The 20,078-nt window shown below is 29.6% G+C and overlaps 1 protein-coding gene across 1 annotated transcript in view; it reads right to left on the bottom strand.

Moving 5' to 3' along the window:
- LOC142331127 (uncharacterized) overlaps positions 1 to 20,078 on the bottom strand; it is a 99,009-nt gene that overhangs the window by 7,742 nt on the left and 71,189 nt on the right. Inside the window, exons 2-4 of the mRNA XM_075376815.1 lie at positions 8,203 to 8,311; positions 3,880 to 3,929; positions 711 to 746 (exon numbers count right to left, since the gene is read on the bottom strand). Coding sequence (XP_075232930.1) covers positions 711 to 746; positions 3,880 to 3,929; positions 8,203 to 8,311 — 195 coding nt within the window. The remainder of the gene's footprint in view (positions 1 to 710; positions 747 to 3,879; positions 3,930 to 8,202; positions 8,312 to 20,078) is intronic.

Genomic DNA, 20,078 nt, shown 5'->3' with positions numbered 1-20,078 from the left:
ATCATTAAAATAGCTTTATGAAATTACTTAAAAACTTTTAAGGTAAAGATTATTTATAAGTGTATATAGGTTCACAAAATTATCTGTTTCGTTTAACCTACCGCAATTAAAAAGTACTTTTCACGAGTTTCTTCCTTCCGTTACGAAGTTTGGCAAATGTGGATATCAATTGTGCTTAATAACGGAAAAAAAAACCTGGAGAATCAACTCAGGAGGTTAAATTTAATTTGTTGTTAGATTTTTTTGTTCGTATATTGAAGATACTAGATTAAAAATACGTAAAAGAAGAAAGACTTTTATGCTACTCAGCCATAAGGGCAATTTGTAGACTTCTATTTTACAACTTCGAATTTTAGAGCTTTAAACTTTTCTGCGGCTGTTTTGCTTTCAAATCAGCGTCTCCTTCTTCTCACGAGTCCTTCGTTTACAAAAAAAAAAAAGTATTGGCACATAAAAGCATATCTGTTCCAATGTAATGGATTTTATTTATTCAGGAAATACCCATCGGCATTTCTCGCGTGCTTAGTTCTCGTATACTGGTTCTGATTAGATAGCTGCCGGTTCCACGTTTTTTTATTTTTTTTTATTTTGCTACTCGTAGTTTATTGAAACACTATAATCTATTTTACGTTTGAATTATCAACAATTTATTTATTGAAAATTACAATGCATAAAAATATAAATTTTCCTTAAAGTGCTAGTTTACTTACCACATTCCAGAATTGTAGTACGCATTGAAGGAGGCACTGGAAAAGAGGAGTAATTAAAAAATCGATTGTTATAAAGTAAGATACAGAAATTAATACTTTCTCATTCAGTCTCTCCCTCTCCCACTCGCTCCCCCAAACCCTCTCTCTCTCTCTCTATCTCTCAACAGAATTATACTAATGTAATACAAAATTAGTAAATGAATTAGAAATTTAAAAAAAATCTTAAACTTCTCCTCACTTTAGATTTTCACTGCCTTACTAATTTGCTAATACCTTCTTGTTTCTTTCTGTATTATCTAACTCAAAAAAGTTTTATTAAATATTATTCTCATAACAATGTTGAAATATCATATATCCGTTGTTATAATAACCGATTACATTTTTTTTCTCTATATTTTATTACATTTATCTTCAACTTTATTCTTTTGTACAAATGTTATGGAGCTTTTTTCCAAATAGTTCACATTGGAACACGTTAGATCATTTATTTATTTGCGGTTTTTTTTTTTTTTTTGTTTTTCTATCTGCCCAATACCTCTCATTCTTATTTTATCTCTTCGTTCTTCAAAAAGTTCAGCTCTTCTGTTCTTGTGTTTTGACGCTTCTTGAAAACATTTATTTTCATCTTTTAATATTCTCTTTAAAATTTCTTTTTCTCTTATAATTTCTTCAGTTTTTTTAGGTCTTCTTGGACTGCCGGCCTCCCTGGTGCGAGTGGTCTTTCATCCAGAGGTACCGGGTTCGAATCCCGGTTAGGAAGGTCATTTTCATACACGTTACAAATCATTCATCTCATCCTCTGAAACAATACCTAATGGTGGTCGCGGAGGTTAAAGAAGAAAAAGATAAATAAAGGTTGAGGGGGAAGTATATATAAATTATATTAATTACATAATTAAATGATAAAAAAATTATGATAAATATTGACTGGCAAATAAACAGTACAATAAAGAAGTGTTTTTTTTTTTTTTAATTTGAGGGAAAATTCAAATTATTATTCCCATTTATCCAATCACAATCGAATGCTAAATTTAACTAAAACATGTACCATTGTCTTTAGAGCAGTTTTAATTCACGGTCAATGGTTTAGGATTTTAAGTTTACGCTACCGTTTGAAATTGCTTAAAACAGTTATTTGTATTTTTACATATTTTTCTTTAACTTATAACGGTTCAATCGTGTCCTCAAATCTTGCAACATTAATTAAACTCATTTCTCGACGTCATACAATGACGAGAAATTTTACACAGCGACGTTAGTTGGGTGACAATACGGTATTCCATTCTTAATTTCACATATCTCTATATTTTATATATAGTACATTTATTTATAGATTGGAGATACAAGGGAAACATCTTTAGGAAGCGACCTTAATCGATAAGATCCGATTGACTTTGAATGTCGATTCTGCATGAGTAAATCAGGTGGCTGTTGAAGCGGATTTTAATATAACTAATGCAAATTTAACTTCTAAATTTTATGTATGCTAATCATCTGATTTAGTTAAAACTGGTATCATTAAACGACTGCCCAAAAAGGAGTGTAATGTATTTAGCGTGTATGTATGTTTATTCCCCGTAGCAGCTCAACGGCCAAACCGATTTAGATGTATGACCTCGCATTGGAATTCTTACGTAACCGGGAGTGTCATATGCTATATTAATATGTATATATACATGTGTAGTAGTGGATATTTGCCGGTTGAACCGCAGACTTTAATCAATTGTGAACTGTGAGCCTCTCTATCATTGTGTGAGGTAGATTTGAACTGAATGATTCGAATCAGTCGAGTGAATAATTTTACAAAAAATAATAGAATTCAATATACGCTAAACAAAATAAAATAATATTAAACAAATTCAAAAGATTTTTGTTTAATAGAGGCTAGAGTGATGAGGTGATCACCTCATGCGAGCACCTCATGCGAGGCTACACCAATCATCATTATCAAATGGTAAAAAGCAGGTTGCCCCTGGGCATAGTTATAGGCATAGTATATATACTTCTATATATTAATATATATATATATATATACTTCATATATATATATGGATAGATAATCTACGTCTAGTACATGATATTTGGTCTAGTGTATTGTTTCTAAATAAAATTAAAATTTTTCTACTTTTTTGTTTTATTCAACTTATTTTCTTTGTTTTATTCAATTTATTTTACACCATTTTGTTCAGAATTAAATTCTATACAATGTTTATTTAAGCGTTTCATGAGATTTTACCCATATAACAAAGTTATTGTAGGTCAAACATAAAAAACAAGGTTTTTTACCCCCAATGTACTGTTTTTCACCCCGGATTTCTCAAAAACTACTGCAGATACGGTTCTGGAATTTATTTTATTCGATTTTTCAGGTCAAAACCACTGGAAATCACTAATTCTTCTCCTTAATTAACGTCTTAAAAATTTCAGTATGACCTGATTTCACCGGGGTAACTGAAATTCGAGCGAAATCTTTCACTAGTTGAAACTCGCAAAAAAAGTATTTTAGGATATGTGTTTACATGTTCTTTTTCCATTATTTTCACGAGTCGAATAGATAATGAATGTTTTGTGGAGAACTTATGATACATTCTCTATATAAATAATGTAAAATTTTATAATTTCATTTAACTGTGATTAAAAAGTAGATAATAAAATAACATTTTTTAGCAACATGCTTTTCTTCAACCTATTAAAAAGTAAAAAATGATATTGTTTTCAAGAAAATTACTTTTAAAAAAATTTTCTATTTATACATGACTAAAATGAAAAGCATAGCTCTCATATACAACGATTTTATAATTAGAGCCCGCCCCACGTTTTTCTTTTTAGTCATGCATAAATAGAAAATTATTTAAAAGTAATTTTCTTATTTACAATTACTTTATAGAAGTAAAAAATATAAATATAAATATATTGCCTTCATAGTCCTTGTTATTATTTATTATCAATTTAATATTATTTATTATTTCCTCATTATCTATTTACTTTTTCTTTTTTTTTCTTTTTTTATTATTTTAATAGTATCTACCGATGATGATCATTTAACAGTCGAATTGGCCATACAGCTTTAAATTTTTTATAAATATTTTGTATGCAGTTTTTGAACATTTTCTTGTGTTTTATATAGTAAAGATATTAAATATTATTAATAATTTTTCTTTTTACTTACCTCGCCCGCTCTAGTCTGTGGTGTAGTTTTAAATATTTCTTCGGCTTCTTCTAAAATGAACAATAAAAATTAGCGACCGAAAATTAATAGAAAATTGTTTAACCCAGTCATTATTAAACATATTTAATATACGTAGTTATGCATAGCCTACGGATAATATTGCCAATCACTTTCAAATTGATAGATTATATATAACGACCCAAAATCTCACTCGAGTTCGTTAATGAGAAAAATCGGACGGTGGGGGTGGAAATAAGAGGCTTTTTCAAAAAAATAAAAATCACTGTAACTTCCTTATTAAGAAAACATCGAACTCGTTTAAAGTTTCTACTATTCTGTGCATACATTCTGTAAAATGTCGTGAAATTCTTTCCACTTTTATTCAAGTGACATCTGTATAAAATGAACTTAATTTTATCTGAAAATGTAATAAATCAATCTATCAATTTTCATTTGTTGTTTTTCATTAATAAACTGTTATTATATTTTCACTTAAATTTGTCCGCATCTATTTAAACATAGCAGTATTGCTTGTTACTTCACATCAGAGCATAATCCTTACCGATACAAAGCAATTATAATATTTATACCTTTAATATTTGTCTATTTTTCAAGGTTATTATTATAATAAATTAAACGCATTTTATAATTATATTAACAGTTAATAAAGTTTTACTTATTATTGAAAAATATAATACCGCAAATACTATTTATACCTGTCTTTAACATATTGAATTTAAAATTACTGTTTTTAGTATCTTTATCTTTTTTCGTACGAATGAATTTAAGAAAGATTTAAAACAAGTAAATCCCTAATGTTCAAATTCTATTATATTTTTGCATTTTAATGATTCTTTTATATGATTGATTAATTTCTAAATATATTTTAATCTTATCTGAAATAATTAAATATAAAATTAACTGTAATGTTGTGGGAGGACTTAGGAGCCAGAACCTAATCCAGTGAGCCCGCAATTTTACACGGACTGATCACATGTAAGAGAGACTTCAAGAGATCAGTCCGTGTAAAATTGCGGGCTCAGTGAAATAGGTTCGGCCTGCTGAGTTCTTTCACGGCATTACATAACATCCGGAAGAATGTGCTCGAGAAACCTCCTTCCACGAGCAACCGAAGAGACCAAGTCATCTTGATTCGACTAAGGATTGGACACACCAAGCTTACCCACGCTCATCTATTTGGCTCTCCTCAGAAGATCTGTGAGGCTTGCAAGGTCAAATGGTCCGTTCACCATGTGCTGTTTGATAGCTCAATCTTTGACAAAATTTATACCTGGGTTCAGATATGAAATTTCTATTAAACCGGAAAGAAGGTACAAAACGTATGTTACGGTTCCTTTCCTACAGTGGAACGAAGAATACAATTTAGTGGTTTTTGTCTGATTTATGTATTTTAGTTTGTATTTGTTGATGTTTCTTGTCAATGTTTATTCTTTATTGTTCATGATTTTTGTTGTTTTATGTAACACTACATGATAGTGTTACTTTAGTTGCTAATCACTATAATTGTTGATGCGACTTTAGATAATAGCATTAAAAAAAATTAAATCATTGAATTAATAGAAAATATTAGAATTCATCTTTGGTGTAATAAAATACGAAAAAACGTGATGATTTAATACATATAAATATCAGTTACCCATCATCGTGTTGTATTTCAGAATGCTCAAATTAAAATATAATTAGAATCTTTGAAAACTAAATTGATTTTGAAAAATCTACATTTGGTTTCTATCTATAAAAAGTCTATTCTTTGTTATTATTTTTTTTTTTTTGTCTTCAGTCATTTGACTGGTTTGATGCAGCTCTCCAAGATTCCCTATCTAGTGCTAGTCGTTTCATTTCAGTATACCCCCTACATCCTATATCCCTAACAATTTGTTTTACATATTCCAAACGTGGCCTGCCTACACAATTTTTCCCTTCTACCTGTCCTTCCAATATTAAAGCGACTATTCCAGGATGCCTTAGTATGTGGCCTATAAGTCTGTCTCTTCTTTTAACTATATTTTTCCAAATGCTTCTTTCTTCATCTATTTGCCGCAATACCTCTTCATTTGTCACTTTATCCATCCATCTGATTTTTAACATTCTCCTATAGCACCACATTTCAAAAGCTTCTAATCTTTTCTTCTCAGATACTCCGATTGTCCAAGTTTCACTTCCATATAAAGCGACACTCCAAACATACACTTTCAAAAATCTTTTCCTGAGATTTAAATTAATTTTTGATGTAAACAAATTATATTTCTTACTGAAGGCTCGTTTAGCTTGTGCTATTCGGCATTTTATATCGCTCCTGCTTCGTCCATCTTTAGTAATTTTACTTCCCAAATAACAAAATTCTTCTACCTCCATAATCTTTTCTCCTCCTATTTTCACATTCAGTGGTCCATCTTTGTTATTTCTACTTCATTTCATTACTTTTGTTTTGTTCTTGTTTATTTTCATGCGATAGTTCTTGCGTAGGACTTCATCTATGCCGTTCATTGTTTCTTCTAAATCCTTTTTACTCTCGGCTAGAATTTGTTATTATTATTTCTACTATTTTTATGTCCATGAAAAATTTCAGCCGAATCTTGTGGTTAATAAAACATTTTAAATTACAGATTTAAATTTTTTTCAGGGATTTCCAGTCTATCTTTTCTGTTTTTAGAACTAAATTACTCTTTATTTTCGTTTTAAAAACATTTGTATTTACCTTTAAAAGAACATTTTGTAAAAAAAATCTACGATGTTTTAATAAATTCACCAAATAAAAAATTAATTTTCTAAAATTAAATAAATTTCATGGATTACTAATTGTAAACAAACTTGTTTGTAGTTAACTTATATCGACTGGAAAGTTATTTTTATTTAATTTTTTTTTTAAATTATTATCAGTAATTAGTATAATTTTAGAGAAATCTTTGTGATAAGCAGTTACTTTATACTACCCTTCCCGAATTCATTCAGATATTAAATAGGGAAAAATTATATTAATTTATAATTCTCTTAAATTATAATAGATATAAGTATAAAAAAAAAAACTAGTTGTACTTAAAATACATAAAATGGAAATCATTAAACTAATAAGTAGGCAGGCTTGCATGAGATAAGTATTCCCTGCTGCCTATTCTAATCTCCGGATAACGATGCAATGTGTATATTTATGGATCGTGATCTGAATAAAAAACCTCTCATTGTTCGATGGAGCGCAGTATTCGGTAGCCAATGACTGACCGTGACCGTAAAAAGATATAATCACGGATTTGCTGTAGGTTACTGCACTACTATACTTTATATCAGTGTCCAAACTGCTCCATGGAACCCAGAGGCCCCACGGCAACTGAGATTACCTATCGTGTTTTATTATAGCTGCGGTCACAAGCGTCAGCTTTTTTTTTACAACTGCCTAAATTTTGGCTCGCTTTCTATCTTGCGAATTGCACGTGATGCAAACTATCTCTGTATCCAGAATATATTTTCTAGATAGTACTATCCGTTTACAGCTCACACCTGACTATTTCGGGTATGTCTTGATTATTCCAAAACATTCCCGCCGTTCTCTGTGTCTCGAATTTTTATATAACAGACGGGCATTGTGTGTAAAATTCTGACTGATAGAATATTTTCATCCAGTACAGTAATTAATTATAATATTAATATCTAGATTGAAAAATGTATGCATAATAGTGTATGTGCGTGTATATCTTCACAAACATAGACACACAAATAATAATTTTGTATAGAAACAAACAAAATTTGTTATTATCGGAAAAATTTAACTTCTTTATCTATATAAAGGAGCTGAAATTAATTGCCAAAAGATCAAAAGAATCGATAAAAAAAGGTTTGAGAAACAATTTTGTATAAATTTCTAATATTATTCTATGGAGTAAATTATTTACTGCTATGTAGGTTATAGAATTTTTTCGAAGTAAAACTTTGAAAACGCAATGTAATGATTCTTCATCTTCAGAATGATTATTTTAAACTTCAAATTAACGTATATTTGTTAATATTACAAATCCTTCTTCAAACTTTAAAAATTTTTTAAAGTTTTATAGAGTTATACGAGTATACAGAAGTGCGTACAGTTTGTAAACTTTAAATTGAAACGAATAAAATAATATTTCGAAACAACTGTGTAACGGTAAATGCTCTCGGATCTTTTAATGAAATTGGAACTTCTAATAAGCATACAACATACTTTGTGTGTGTGTGTATATATATATATATGTATTGTGTGTGTGTGTGTGTGTGTGTGTGTGTGTGTGTGTGTATGTAGAAAAAAAAATTTTTTCTGTAATTATGTATACTAACCTCTTGTAGCCCCCAGTTTTGCTGCACATCTGCTAGAAAATGATTCTGTTACAATATAGAAGTCTGAAACATCCTTTTTTGAATCGTTTTGAAATATCTTGTCCTCTGTCTGAAGAAAACTATAAATTAATTATCGGTTCTATTTTTTATAACTAATAATATATTAAGTACGAAAAGAAAGAATATGTACTATGGTTTAAATATACTCATTTTTTTCTTTGTATAAAATTAATTTTTTATCCTCCTAGAAAGTATCCTCATCTTGAAGCGGTGAAAAGGCTTGCTCACGTGATTCTGAGTGCTCTGTTGGCAGGTACATAAGTTTCTGGTAGGGCTATCTAAGCCGGAGAGGTCAAGGATGATGAGCCAGACGAAGAGGGATACCCTCATCATCCAGGTTGGGGGTTTGTGTGTAGGGTTGGGAACCATATCGTTGTAAAAAGACTGCAAGTCACGAAAGAAATAATAATTCTGATTTGGACACCACGTGATTTCCTTGTATGTATATTAAATTACATATACACATTTGTGTTGCTCTTCATTTAAACTTATTTCATTTGAAAGTGAGATACGATCCTCCAATTCTTTAATAAAAGTGGATAATTACACAATTGCTAAAATATTAGTTTTTATTAACATGAAATATTTATACAATTATTAATTCAATAATCTTACCTGAAATATTAGATCAGATTAAAAGTCCCTTGATTACTCTTTAAATAAATTGTTTACCAAATAATTCAAAAATATAAATTGATTATTCTACACCGTAAGGTGAAAATTAATATTTGTAACCAGTATAAGGCATTCGATAACGTAGACTGGAATAAAATGTTCAGCATTTAAAAAAAAATTAGGGTTCAAATACAGAGATAGATGAACAATTGCTAACATGTACAGGAACCAAACAGCAACAGTAATAATTGAAGAACATAAGAAAGAAGCCGTAATAAGAAAGGGAGTCCGACAAGGATGTTCCCTATCTCCGTTACTTTTTAATCTTTACATGGAACTAGCAGTTAATGATGTTAAAGAACAATTTAGATTCGGAGTAACAGTACAAGGTGAAAAGATAAAGATGCTACGATTTGCTGATGATATAGTAATTCTAGCCGAGAGTAAAAAGGATTTAGAAGAAACAATGAACGGCATAGATGAAGTCCTACGCAAGAACTATCGCTTGAAAATAAACAAGAACAAAACAAAAGTAATGAAATGTAGTAGAAATAACAAAGATGGACCACTGAATGTGAAAATAGGAGGAGAAAAGATTATGGAGGTAGACAAATTTTGTTATTTATAGAATTACTAAAGATGGACGAAGCAGGAGCGATATAAAATGCCGAATAGCACAAGCGAAACGAGCCTTCAGTCAGAAATATAATTCAATAAAAAATTATTTTAAATGTCAGGAAAAAATTTTTGTAAGTATATGTTTGGAGTGTCGCTTTATATGGAAGTGAAACTTGGACGATCGGAGTATCTGAGAAGAAAAGATTAGAAGCTTTTGAAATGTAGTGCTATAGGAAAATGTTAAAAATCAGATGGGTGGATAAAGTGACAAATGAAGAGGTATTGCGGCAAATAGATGAAGAAAGAAGCATTTGGAAAAATATAGTTTTTTAACTATATTTTTCCAAATGCTTCTTTCTTATAGAAAGAAGACTTATAGGCCACATACTAAGGCATCCTGGAATAGTCGCTTTAATATTGGAAGGATAGGTAGAAGGAAAAAATTGTGTAGGCAGGCCACGTTTGGAATATGTAAAACAAATTGTTAGGGATATAGGATGTAGGGGGTATACTGAAATGAAACGACTAGCACTAGATAGGGAATCTTGGAGAGCTGCATCAAACCAGTCAAATGACTGAAGACAAAAAAAAAAATTAAATAATCTGATATGGCAACAAACTTATTTTTATTTTATTATTTTCTAATTTTACTTCACTAATAATTTTTTTTTATTTTCAATGAATTATTATTTATTTTAATTTTTTTTACAAACGGGGGTTAATAATTATTAAATTGATATATTTAAATTTTAAAAAAAAGTTAAAAACAATAAATAAAAAAAAATTATAAAAAATCAAAGGGTGATGAAGTCTGGTTTGAAACGATGTGCCTTCCCTTTAAGATATTTCATTAATTAAAATTTTTAATTTAATTTCGATTGTAATTAAAAAGGGTGGTGCACAACTAGATACAACAGAGCTGAATCCAAAATTTCAACATCCTACGTTTTTGAGTTATGCGAGATACATACGCACATACGTACGTATTACAAAATGTTTGTTATATATTCTACATATTCATATAGTCCAACAGAATATTTATTTATATAAATTACCTAACTGATTAAGTACCGTATGAACATGATGTGCCGTAGCAGTAACGGTTATGTCTCCTGACTCAAGACTCAAGCCGTTCTCGAAAAGCCATAGCAACGCTTAAGAATAATAAACCCGTGTCGCGTTTACTAGCAAAAGGGAGGAATTACATGGTTTCCCGTTACATTCTTCGCTTAGCCGAAGGTTTCATCTCGGCATATTTAGCCGAACAAAGTGCATTCTGATCTTATATGATGCCTTCTGTCCACAACATTGATAGGCTGTATAGTGAACATCATTACTCTAACAGACAGCAATTCTGATTTGTATTTCAGGTCGTTTATATGTATCGCAGATATAAGAAATATTGTGATAAATAAAGTAAAGGAACAGATTTACATAATATGTCGATTAATTAATTTCAGTAGTTTCTTAAAATTTTGAAGCCTATTTTACTATATTACAGAATTATTATTATTTGTGACTATTACATTTATATTTTTGGTTTTCTCGGACTTAATTATATATTATTAGGATATATTAACGAATTTAATACTGATAAAATACCTGTATACTTTTAAATCTGTTTAAAGTTAAGACGAGTGATTCTTATGTATGTATTCTGTATAAGGGTAAATGTGCACAACAGATTATCTGTCTGACCATGTTTATTTATGATGATCAAACTTTCTTTCGATATGTTCGCGGGAAGAATTAAAATTCTACGGACGGTGTAAACAATTCGCCTTTCTCTTCATTTCAAATCGTTCTAGGATAAACGTGAATGAAGTCGACTGTATTTGTACTTTAAAAGGAAAATGTTGCGGAAAGAGAAATAAATATTAGACGCATTCTTTAATAAGTAAAAGATAATTTTATACGGGAGTTTTATAAAATATTTAAATCATGGCGTCAATTAGTTTTCACTTCACTGACTATTGATATACATTTAAATAAATTTTACTTACGTGGCATCATAACTCTACAGCTATGCTGCAAGATGTAAAATATTGTAATCAGTCAAAAAATGGGGTATGGATTTTTTTGCCATTTCTCGACGTTTCATGAACCTAGGACCCCCCTCAACAAAAAAAACGGGTAGTAATGTTGTACGTACGTCCACACCTATGTACATGCGTTGTTTGAAGCTTAATAACTTTTGGCTAGATAAACCGATTTTTATGAAATTTTGTGAGAGGCTCGTGTATATCGGGCAGTTTGTTGGAAAAATGTTGGGATCAATATCTCCAGGGGGGATTTCGGGGGATCAATTTTCTCAAAATTTTGCAAACATAACCCCAATTTATATTAAGCACGGTACATGCTTTTTTTTTGTTTATGATTTAAATACCCCTAAGGCAACCGTCCGGCAATTAACCATCAGTCGGTCACCTCAGGGTGTCATGGCAGCAGCATGCCCTCCCTGTCTAGCCCCCTGTAGAGGCATCCCACCTGGATCTCCCTAGCATCATCAGGATACGCATGCTTATCTTACCACTTTTTTTAATTTGCCCCAAAACTCCCCCTCGCCAAAAATCGAAAAAACTATCTTTTAATTTAGCCTATTACATTTTTTACCGAATTTTTTTTAATGCCTTCCTAGGTACAGTAGTAGTACAAGCCACCCAAAAAAAATTACTTTGGGGTGGAGGACACCCCCAAAAAAACGCCCCCGCAGTAAAAAAAAGGATCAAAGTTTAATAATATCGATTTTTTTTTAATATCTCAACGCCGTTGTTTGGTTTATTTAAACTTCAAACAAAATTATATAAATTTTTAGTAATAATTTTACAATAAAATTTCATTATAATTCACCCTCACATCCAGAAAAAAGATATCTTAAGTAACTTTTTATTGTGAACATTTCTTAGTGAAATTTTTTCTTCCATTTAACATAGTAAACGTAAAAAAATTAAAAAACATTTTCTTGGAAGGTGATTTTGGTGGTGGGGAACTAAGAAAAACTGGCGATTTTTAAAATTTTTTAAATATTTTTTGTTTTATTCAAACATATAATGATAATTTTACAATAAAACTTCATCATAAATTTATCCCCAACCTAAATAAGAAATTTAGGTAAATTTGTTCGGTACAATTATTTTTCCACTATATAAAAATAAATAACGAATGTCAGAAAAATATTACATCTTTGTTGCCAATTTTTTTTATACTTAAATATATTTAGGGAATAATAGAGAACCCACCGGATTGGTCTAGTGGTGAACGCGTCTTCCCAAATCAACTGATTTGGAAGTCGATAGTTCAAGCATTCAAGTCCTAGTAAAAGCAGTTACTTGTATACGGATTTGAATAGTAGATCGTGGATACCGGTGTTCTTTGGTGGTTGGGTTTCAATTAACCACACATCTCAGGAATGGTCGAACTGAGAATGTACAAGACTGCACTTCGTTTACACTCATACGTATCCTCATTCATCCTCTGAAGTAATACCTGAACGGCAATTCCCGGAAGCTAAACAGGAAAAAGAAATGTCATAATAGAGACAAATGAACAATATTTTTTTTTTATAATTTTAAAGATAACCTGAAAGCTTTTTAAAGCTTCATCTATTACGCAGTAGGCAATGCTATTCGTCAGACTTTCTGTCCGTGGTACGTGTAGTCTGTTGAAACATATGCGTTACTTCTAGTTCAGTAAACAGTCGGATCTGACAAGATTTGTGACGTGACAAAAATTAAAATAACGTCAAACTTTGAATTCGATTGTACGCCCATGTAATAACGAGTCATTAACTTTAAATAAAATTTCATAACAGAATAAATGTCACTGGGGCTTACATTTATTATTTCGGCATATACTAGCAGCGCCAAAAAGACTACGAGTAGGAAAACATTCATCACATCATAGCGGGCTAGATGAAAAATACTTACCTGTAGGTCATACGTATAACCAACCCTATTCAACGTAATACGATTTATATAAACATATATTATAAAACTTTTCAGATTCAAAACTTTTTATTGCCATATGTTGAAACGCATGTCGAAGTTAAATAAACAACATCGTACATATTTTCTATAAAGTAAAGTTTTTTAATATCGAAGTATAGGAAATTATTCAAAAAAAGTCAGATATATTAAACTTTTATTTATTTCTTAATTTAACACTAATTTTGTTATGAGAATAAAATATTTATGTTACCCATAGTAGAAGGTTTTTCTTTTATATTTAGTCTTGTAATAAAAATTCTCGTTTATTAAAAGAATGCACGTTTACAAGTCATTCTTTAATTTAAAAAAAATTACGGATGAAATTTTTGTAATGACATTTTTAATTATTAGAAAATTCTATTGCGGATGTTAACGTAATAAAAACAGATAATAATTTAATCTCAGTTTATTTCTAAATTTTCATAGAAATATTTTCTGTTATTCTAATAATTTACTCAGTATAGTAACTGAAATAGCTATTGTAACGTTTTGTACTAACTCGGACGGATAAATAATTTAATGGACCAATGTCCATTTGCGGTCACTATTGATCGAGTCGAATTTCAATATTGTAAACCAAATTGTTCCTCCAAAATTGTTTTTTTTCCTCTTTTATATAAAAATTAAAATTACCGCTTAAAATGATCGGTATTATATCATACTCTTTACTGGACGCGACGTACAAACGGCAAACAATAAAATTCCAAGTGTTAGAAATCCACCCGAAGATGTAGTTCATCTGACCTTCTTATCTACGTAGTAAGGACCGCCGTTCCCACTGGTGTAAAAATTTTAGATTATTCCCAAACTTATCTCAGCTATTTATTAACGAAATTGAATAAATTTATTTATCTTATTTCTTGTATGCGAAAGTTATATTTTAAATATTTATTCAAATAATTCATCTCTGTCTGAATTATAAGTCAAAAAAGCTTGATTTTTTCTGGCAAAAATTGTCGTCCTTATCGACTTATTTTATAGGATACAGTTGTATAATTTAAATGAATGAAAATTTAATCAAGAGATATTGTGAAATGAACCAGTCCGGAAGGAATGGTTTGGAAACTGTCTACATTAAAAAAACCATTATTTCTTGAACTCTGGAATCAAGTTTGAAGTTTGTAATGATGCGTAGGATCTCATTTTATAAGGTAAGATGTCATTTTGTTCAAAATGTGTTTCTGATTTTACCTAATAAAGTATAATTAAACCGGAAGCGATATTAATGATTCAAACATTGAAATGGTGCCGTTTTAATATTTTTGTAAAGATGAAAATTTTGAGTACGGTATTTAATTTTTTCATAGAAAGTTCTCCAATTAAAAGTAAATACTAATTTTATTAATACCAAAAACCAAAAACCAAAAACATATCGGGGTTTTAATTGGTTATAAAATCTCTTGAATGAGCTGTACAATATTGATTTAAGAGTAGAAAAAGTGCAAAAAGGAAAATTTTAATTTTAGTTGCGTTCATGATCATTGATTGATTCCCTATTTTTCCGTTGGACAGCGCTACTAGCAAAGATAACGATTACTAAACAGAAATCCTCCTGTGATTTTCAGTTACATGAAAGATAATTTATAGTTACATATCATCGTGCGTTTCGTAAAAAGTGTAATTGTTATCCTTCCAGTGACAGTAACATTCATCGATGGCGTAATCGGTTTGAAACGACCGGATGTCTGTGCAAAGGGAAGAGTATGGACCGACTGAGGGTGTCTGAAGAAAATCTTGAACGTATCAGGAAGTTTTTCCTGCGTAGTCCTAAAGAATTTGTTACGAAGCTCGGCCGTGAACTACCAACGCTGGTGACGACAGTGCGGAGGGGTTTAAGGAAACTGTTACATATGCGTTCATGTCGAATAAAGTGGACAGTTACACAATTGCTGAAATATTAGTATTTATTAACATAAAATATTTATACAATTATTAATTCAACAATCTTACGTGAAATATTAGGATAGACTAAAAGTCTCTTTATTACTTGTATTATTAGATCAATATTATTCGTATCTTCGTGAGTTGCTGATTAACAAATGTTTCAGATTTCTGGTGTGTCGTATAAATAAAAATTAATAATAATTAAACCGCCGTTATGTGAACTTATGTAAACCGGTTACAAATGTTAATTCCGACCTTACGGTGTAAAATATTCAGTTTTTATTATCGGATTATTTGGTGAATAATCAAAAATGGAAAATAAACAATCACACAGGAAAAAGAAAGATAACATGAAGAAATATATTTGGAAAAAAAACGACAAGAAGATGAATATGAAGAGGAAGAAAATGTTAAAACTAAAAAAGAATAAAAAGATTAAGAGAAATTGATAAATATAAAAAAGAAGAAAACGCTAAAATCAAAGAAAGAATAAATAGGAAGGAAATGATGCAAACTCTAAAATAAATAAACAGAAAGAATAAGTTGCAATAAATATAAATATACACAAATTAAGATCAGAAGAATTATATCAAATCAAACAGCGATTAAATGATTGGTAATAAAAAAACAAATAAACGAAATGATGATCAACTCTGACCAAGGGAGAATATTGTTTGACAATACCAGAGTAGTAATGAACTAAAAGATAACAATTTTTTGCAATTTATTAAAGATCGGGCATGTATGTTGCCTCAGTGTATGTGTTGGTCATGTGAGGGTCAATTTTTCAGTCACTCTGTAGTTAACTTTAATGTAGATAAAATTAAACAGAAACAGCAGAATAATTAAATTAAATCAAACAGAAATTAAACTAGAAAATCCAAAAATAATACGATTCTAAATTATAATTTTCAATTAATATTAAATAATCAAATGTTTCACCAAATCTATTACATATACCTATGTAATTATGCCTATTAAACTACATATACACATTTTTAAAAGTACATAAAATTTTATTTCACTAATAATTTATGATTTTTTCATATTTTTTTTTTATTGTTATTATTGAGTAATTATTTATTATAACTTTTTTTTTTACAATCGGGGATTAATTATTGTTAATAAATCAATGTATTTAATTTAAAAAATAAATTTAAAAAAAGGTGATTAAGTCTGATTTAAAGCAATGTACCTTCCCTTGTAAGATCCAAATATTTCATTAATTAAAATTTTATTTGGCTATAACTCTGGAACCAATGAAAATAAGTATCACTTATGATATATCGTAGAAAAGTTCTCAATGAAGGTTTATTACTATAGTTAAGAAAAAATCAAAAATCCTGATTTTTTTTTGGTCCAGTCGATTGAAATCAAAAGGAGAAGTGCATAACTAGATGTTACAACAGTTCTAAATCCAACATTTCAACATCCTACGGCTAATCGTTTTTGAGTTATGCGAGATACGTGCATACGTACGTACAGATGTCACGCCGAATCTAGTCAAAATGAATTCAGGGTTGGTCAATATGGATACTTCCATTGAAAACTAAAAAATCAAATTTTTGCCGATCATAATACTTCCTTTACTTCGTACAAGGTTGTAAAAATGTAAATCGGTAGTAAGATGGCACATGTAGAATTTATGGATATTATTTTTATAGGAACATTTTTGCTTATTTTAATGCTTTAATCGTTATTTTAATCTCGGCCTTAGGTTTTATGCATATTAAACCTCTATAAAGCAGGATATTGCGGTATAAAATTTATTATTTATTTAACAATTTGCATCCACTACTGTAATCAGATATTAGTCATGTTAAATTGAAATAGAGAGGCGTGGAAACGGAAGTAATTACATTGAACGATCCACCATCAACTGTATTGCATCAGGAATATTACTTTCATTGTGCTTCTACCTACAATCAGTAAGTGGAATATTATTAAAGTAGTACTGTATATATTTTTTCAAATCGGTTTTTTTTTCTAAATAACAATAATAAATAGTCATGCTAATATTTCCTTTTCATTTAAAATAACTTTGTTCCTTAGCGTAACACCTTCATTAATTCTTTTGTAATTATGTTAATGAAGGTGAACATTTTATTGTGATGTAATGTATTATGTACTCAATTAATTAATATATTTCTTAAATCTTAGATACTACCATCTGATATATATATATATATATTTATTATTATTATTATTATTATTATTATTATTATTATTATTATTATTATTATTATTATTATTATTATTATTATTATTATTATTATTATTATTATTATTATTATTATTATTATTATTATTATTATTATTATTATTATTATTATTATTATTATTATTATTATTATTATTATTATGCTTTTACGGCCAATATGGGACCACTTAAGTCAATTTTAGTTAGATATTTTCTGAGAAAAGCGTGTTATTTTACTCTTCCGAGCTGCCCAGTATTTCTTCATCCGTTCAGATCTTGTTTTCTTTTCTTCATCCGTAAACACCCTCTTCGTTGTATTTTGTCGTTTGTCTGTCTTTTGTTTAAATCTAATGTTTTTGTCTTTTAGCTTTGTAATTTTTCCAGTTTTATTCTGTAGGTCAGTCAGGGAAATTCCCAATTCTTTCATATCTTCTCTAATTTCTTTGATCCATCCTACTTCTAGTTTTTAGAACCAGAGCTTTTCAATGATATTTCTTGACAGTCTTATTTCCGGTGTCCTTATGAGATGACCGAAGAAAGAGATTCTTTTTTTCCGCATAGTATCAGTAACAGGCTCTATTTCTCGATACACCACCTCATTTGGCACAATCCACCATTGACCTTCTTTTTGGTGTTTTTTATTGATACACGTTCTGACAATTCTCCTCTCTATTTTCAGAATTTTATCAATTCGGTTTTTCTAAGTGATTTTGAAAAGGGTCTCGCTTCCGTAGGTGACTTCTGGCCGAACTACAGTTTTATAATGTTTAAGTTTTGTTTTAGTCGAAAGCCATTTTTTGTTATAGGTTGACCAAGTTAATTTTTGGGATTTAATCATTTTATTTGTCCTGTTTTGCCATGTCACTTTTTCATTTAAATTATAAGTTATTATTTCATCTAGATATTTAAATTGTTTTACTATTTTAATTTTCTGATTGTTTACCGTAATGTGCTCTATCATCAGAGGACCTATGGCCATTAGTTCAGTTTTTTAGAAAGAGATATGAAGCCCTATCTTTTGTGCTAGGTTTTGAAGGCTCATGATTTTTGTTTTGTCTTCTTGAATATATATATATTGACTAGATATACACTAGATATATATATATATATATATCTAGTGGTTTCGGTGAGTCTGTTGCTCTTTCGCGCAAAAACTACGCAACCGATTGAGTTGAAATTTTGCATGAACATAGTATTCATATCTGGAAACAACATAGAACTATTACCGTTTCAAGATTGTGGCCGTTTTAATGATTTACGGTAACAACCAGATTATGTTCCCAGCCGTTATTTAACTTTACTATGTCAAATCGTGGTCAAATTAAACTAGGAGTACGCTTCAACTATTTGAAATTAAATTTTGTATAAAAAAGATCTCTATCATTTATATCTCTTTCTGCTATCCAGAAAAGTAATTTTAAAGATGCAACGGTGTACTGGATATTACAGTGTATTACTGTACGTATGACACTACTTCACTTTTCTCCCCGTTTACTTGATTAAACGTAAAAAAAATGAAAATGAAGTACGATCACCATCTCATGGTGTTTGTCGGAACCGTGCAAAATAATTTTTATCTGTACGAAGGACGGGTAACCAGTTACAACTACACTTTTAATATGGAGTCCAACTGTTGTGAAACCCGCATATTTCAAAAAGTTTCGAGTTCAGTGCTGACCAAATTTTTGCTCTGAAGAAATTACAATACACTTGTATTATTTTAAGGAAAAACGTAATTCTAGGTTACATTAAATTACGGAAGTTATTTCACTTTTTTCATTTTAATTTGGTTCAAAAGTAAAATTTCTACCGCTTAATCTCAATAATTATTTTTTATATATATTTATAATAATGCCGATCTCTGTGGCGGAGTGGTACCGACTCGGACTTTCGTCTGGAGGTCGCGGCTTCGAATCCCTGTCAGACATGGCATTTTTCATACAAAAATGTCATTTCATATTCCTGTCCACAAGCTTCCAGTTTACATGGTGAATTAATCATCCAAGGAAAAGACTATTATTTTGTCATATATATATATACTTTACTGAAATTAATCTGTTTAAGATTCATTCTATCCCTCTCTAGTGTTAAATTATATTTAAATTCTATAACTATATTTAAATTCATATTTTATATTGCTTAACGATGACATTCTTATAATTAATATTGCAACAGATAGCAGCACTTGTATAAATTAATACGGAATTATCTTATTTTAATATTTTATTATACAATAACTGACTAATTTCAATCCATGACCAAGGATGCGGGATACCGCGAAAGTACTTTCTTGAAAAATTAAGGTAAGATATGTGTTATCTCAGTGTTCTGTACTAGGTGGTAAATTTAATAGAATATAAATTCATATATTTGTAGCTTATAAACTTTATTAAAATTATTCATGAACGATTTAAAAAATGTGATATACGTTGTTGAATTTACTCAAAAAACTTCTCTAGTTAAGTTGCTGAGAAAAAGTGCTATAAAACATCGATAGATTTGGGATTAGATTT

Source organism: Lycorma delicatula, chromosome 10 (genome assembly GCF_047948215.1).
Source record: "Lycorma delicatula isolate Av1 chromosome 10, ASM4794821v1, whole genome shotgun sequence".
In the NCBI taxonomy this organism is placed as follows: domain Eukaryota; kingdom Metazoa; phylum Arthropoda; class Insecta; order Hemiptera; family Fulgoridae; genus Lycorma; species Lycorma delicatula.
The sequence above is the reverse complement of the archived record's forward strand: the minus strand, read 5'-3'. Positions and strand labels throughout refer to the sequence as shown.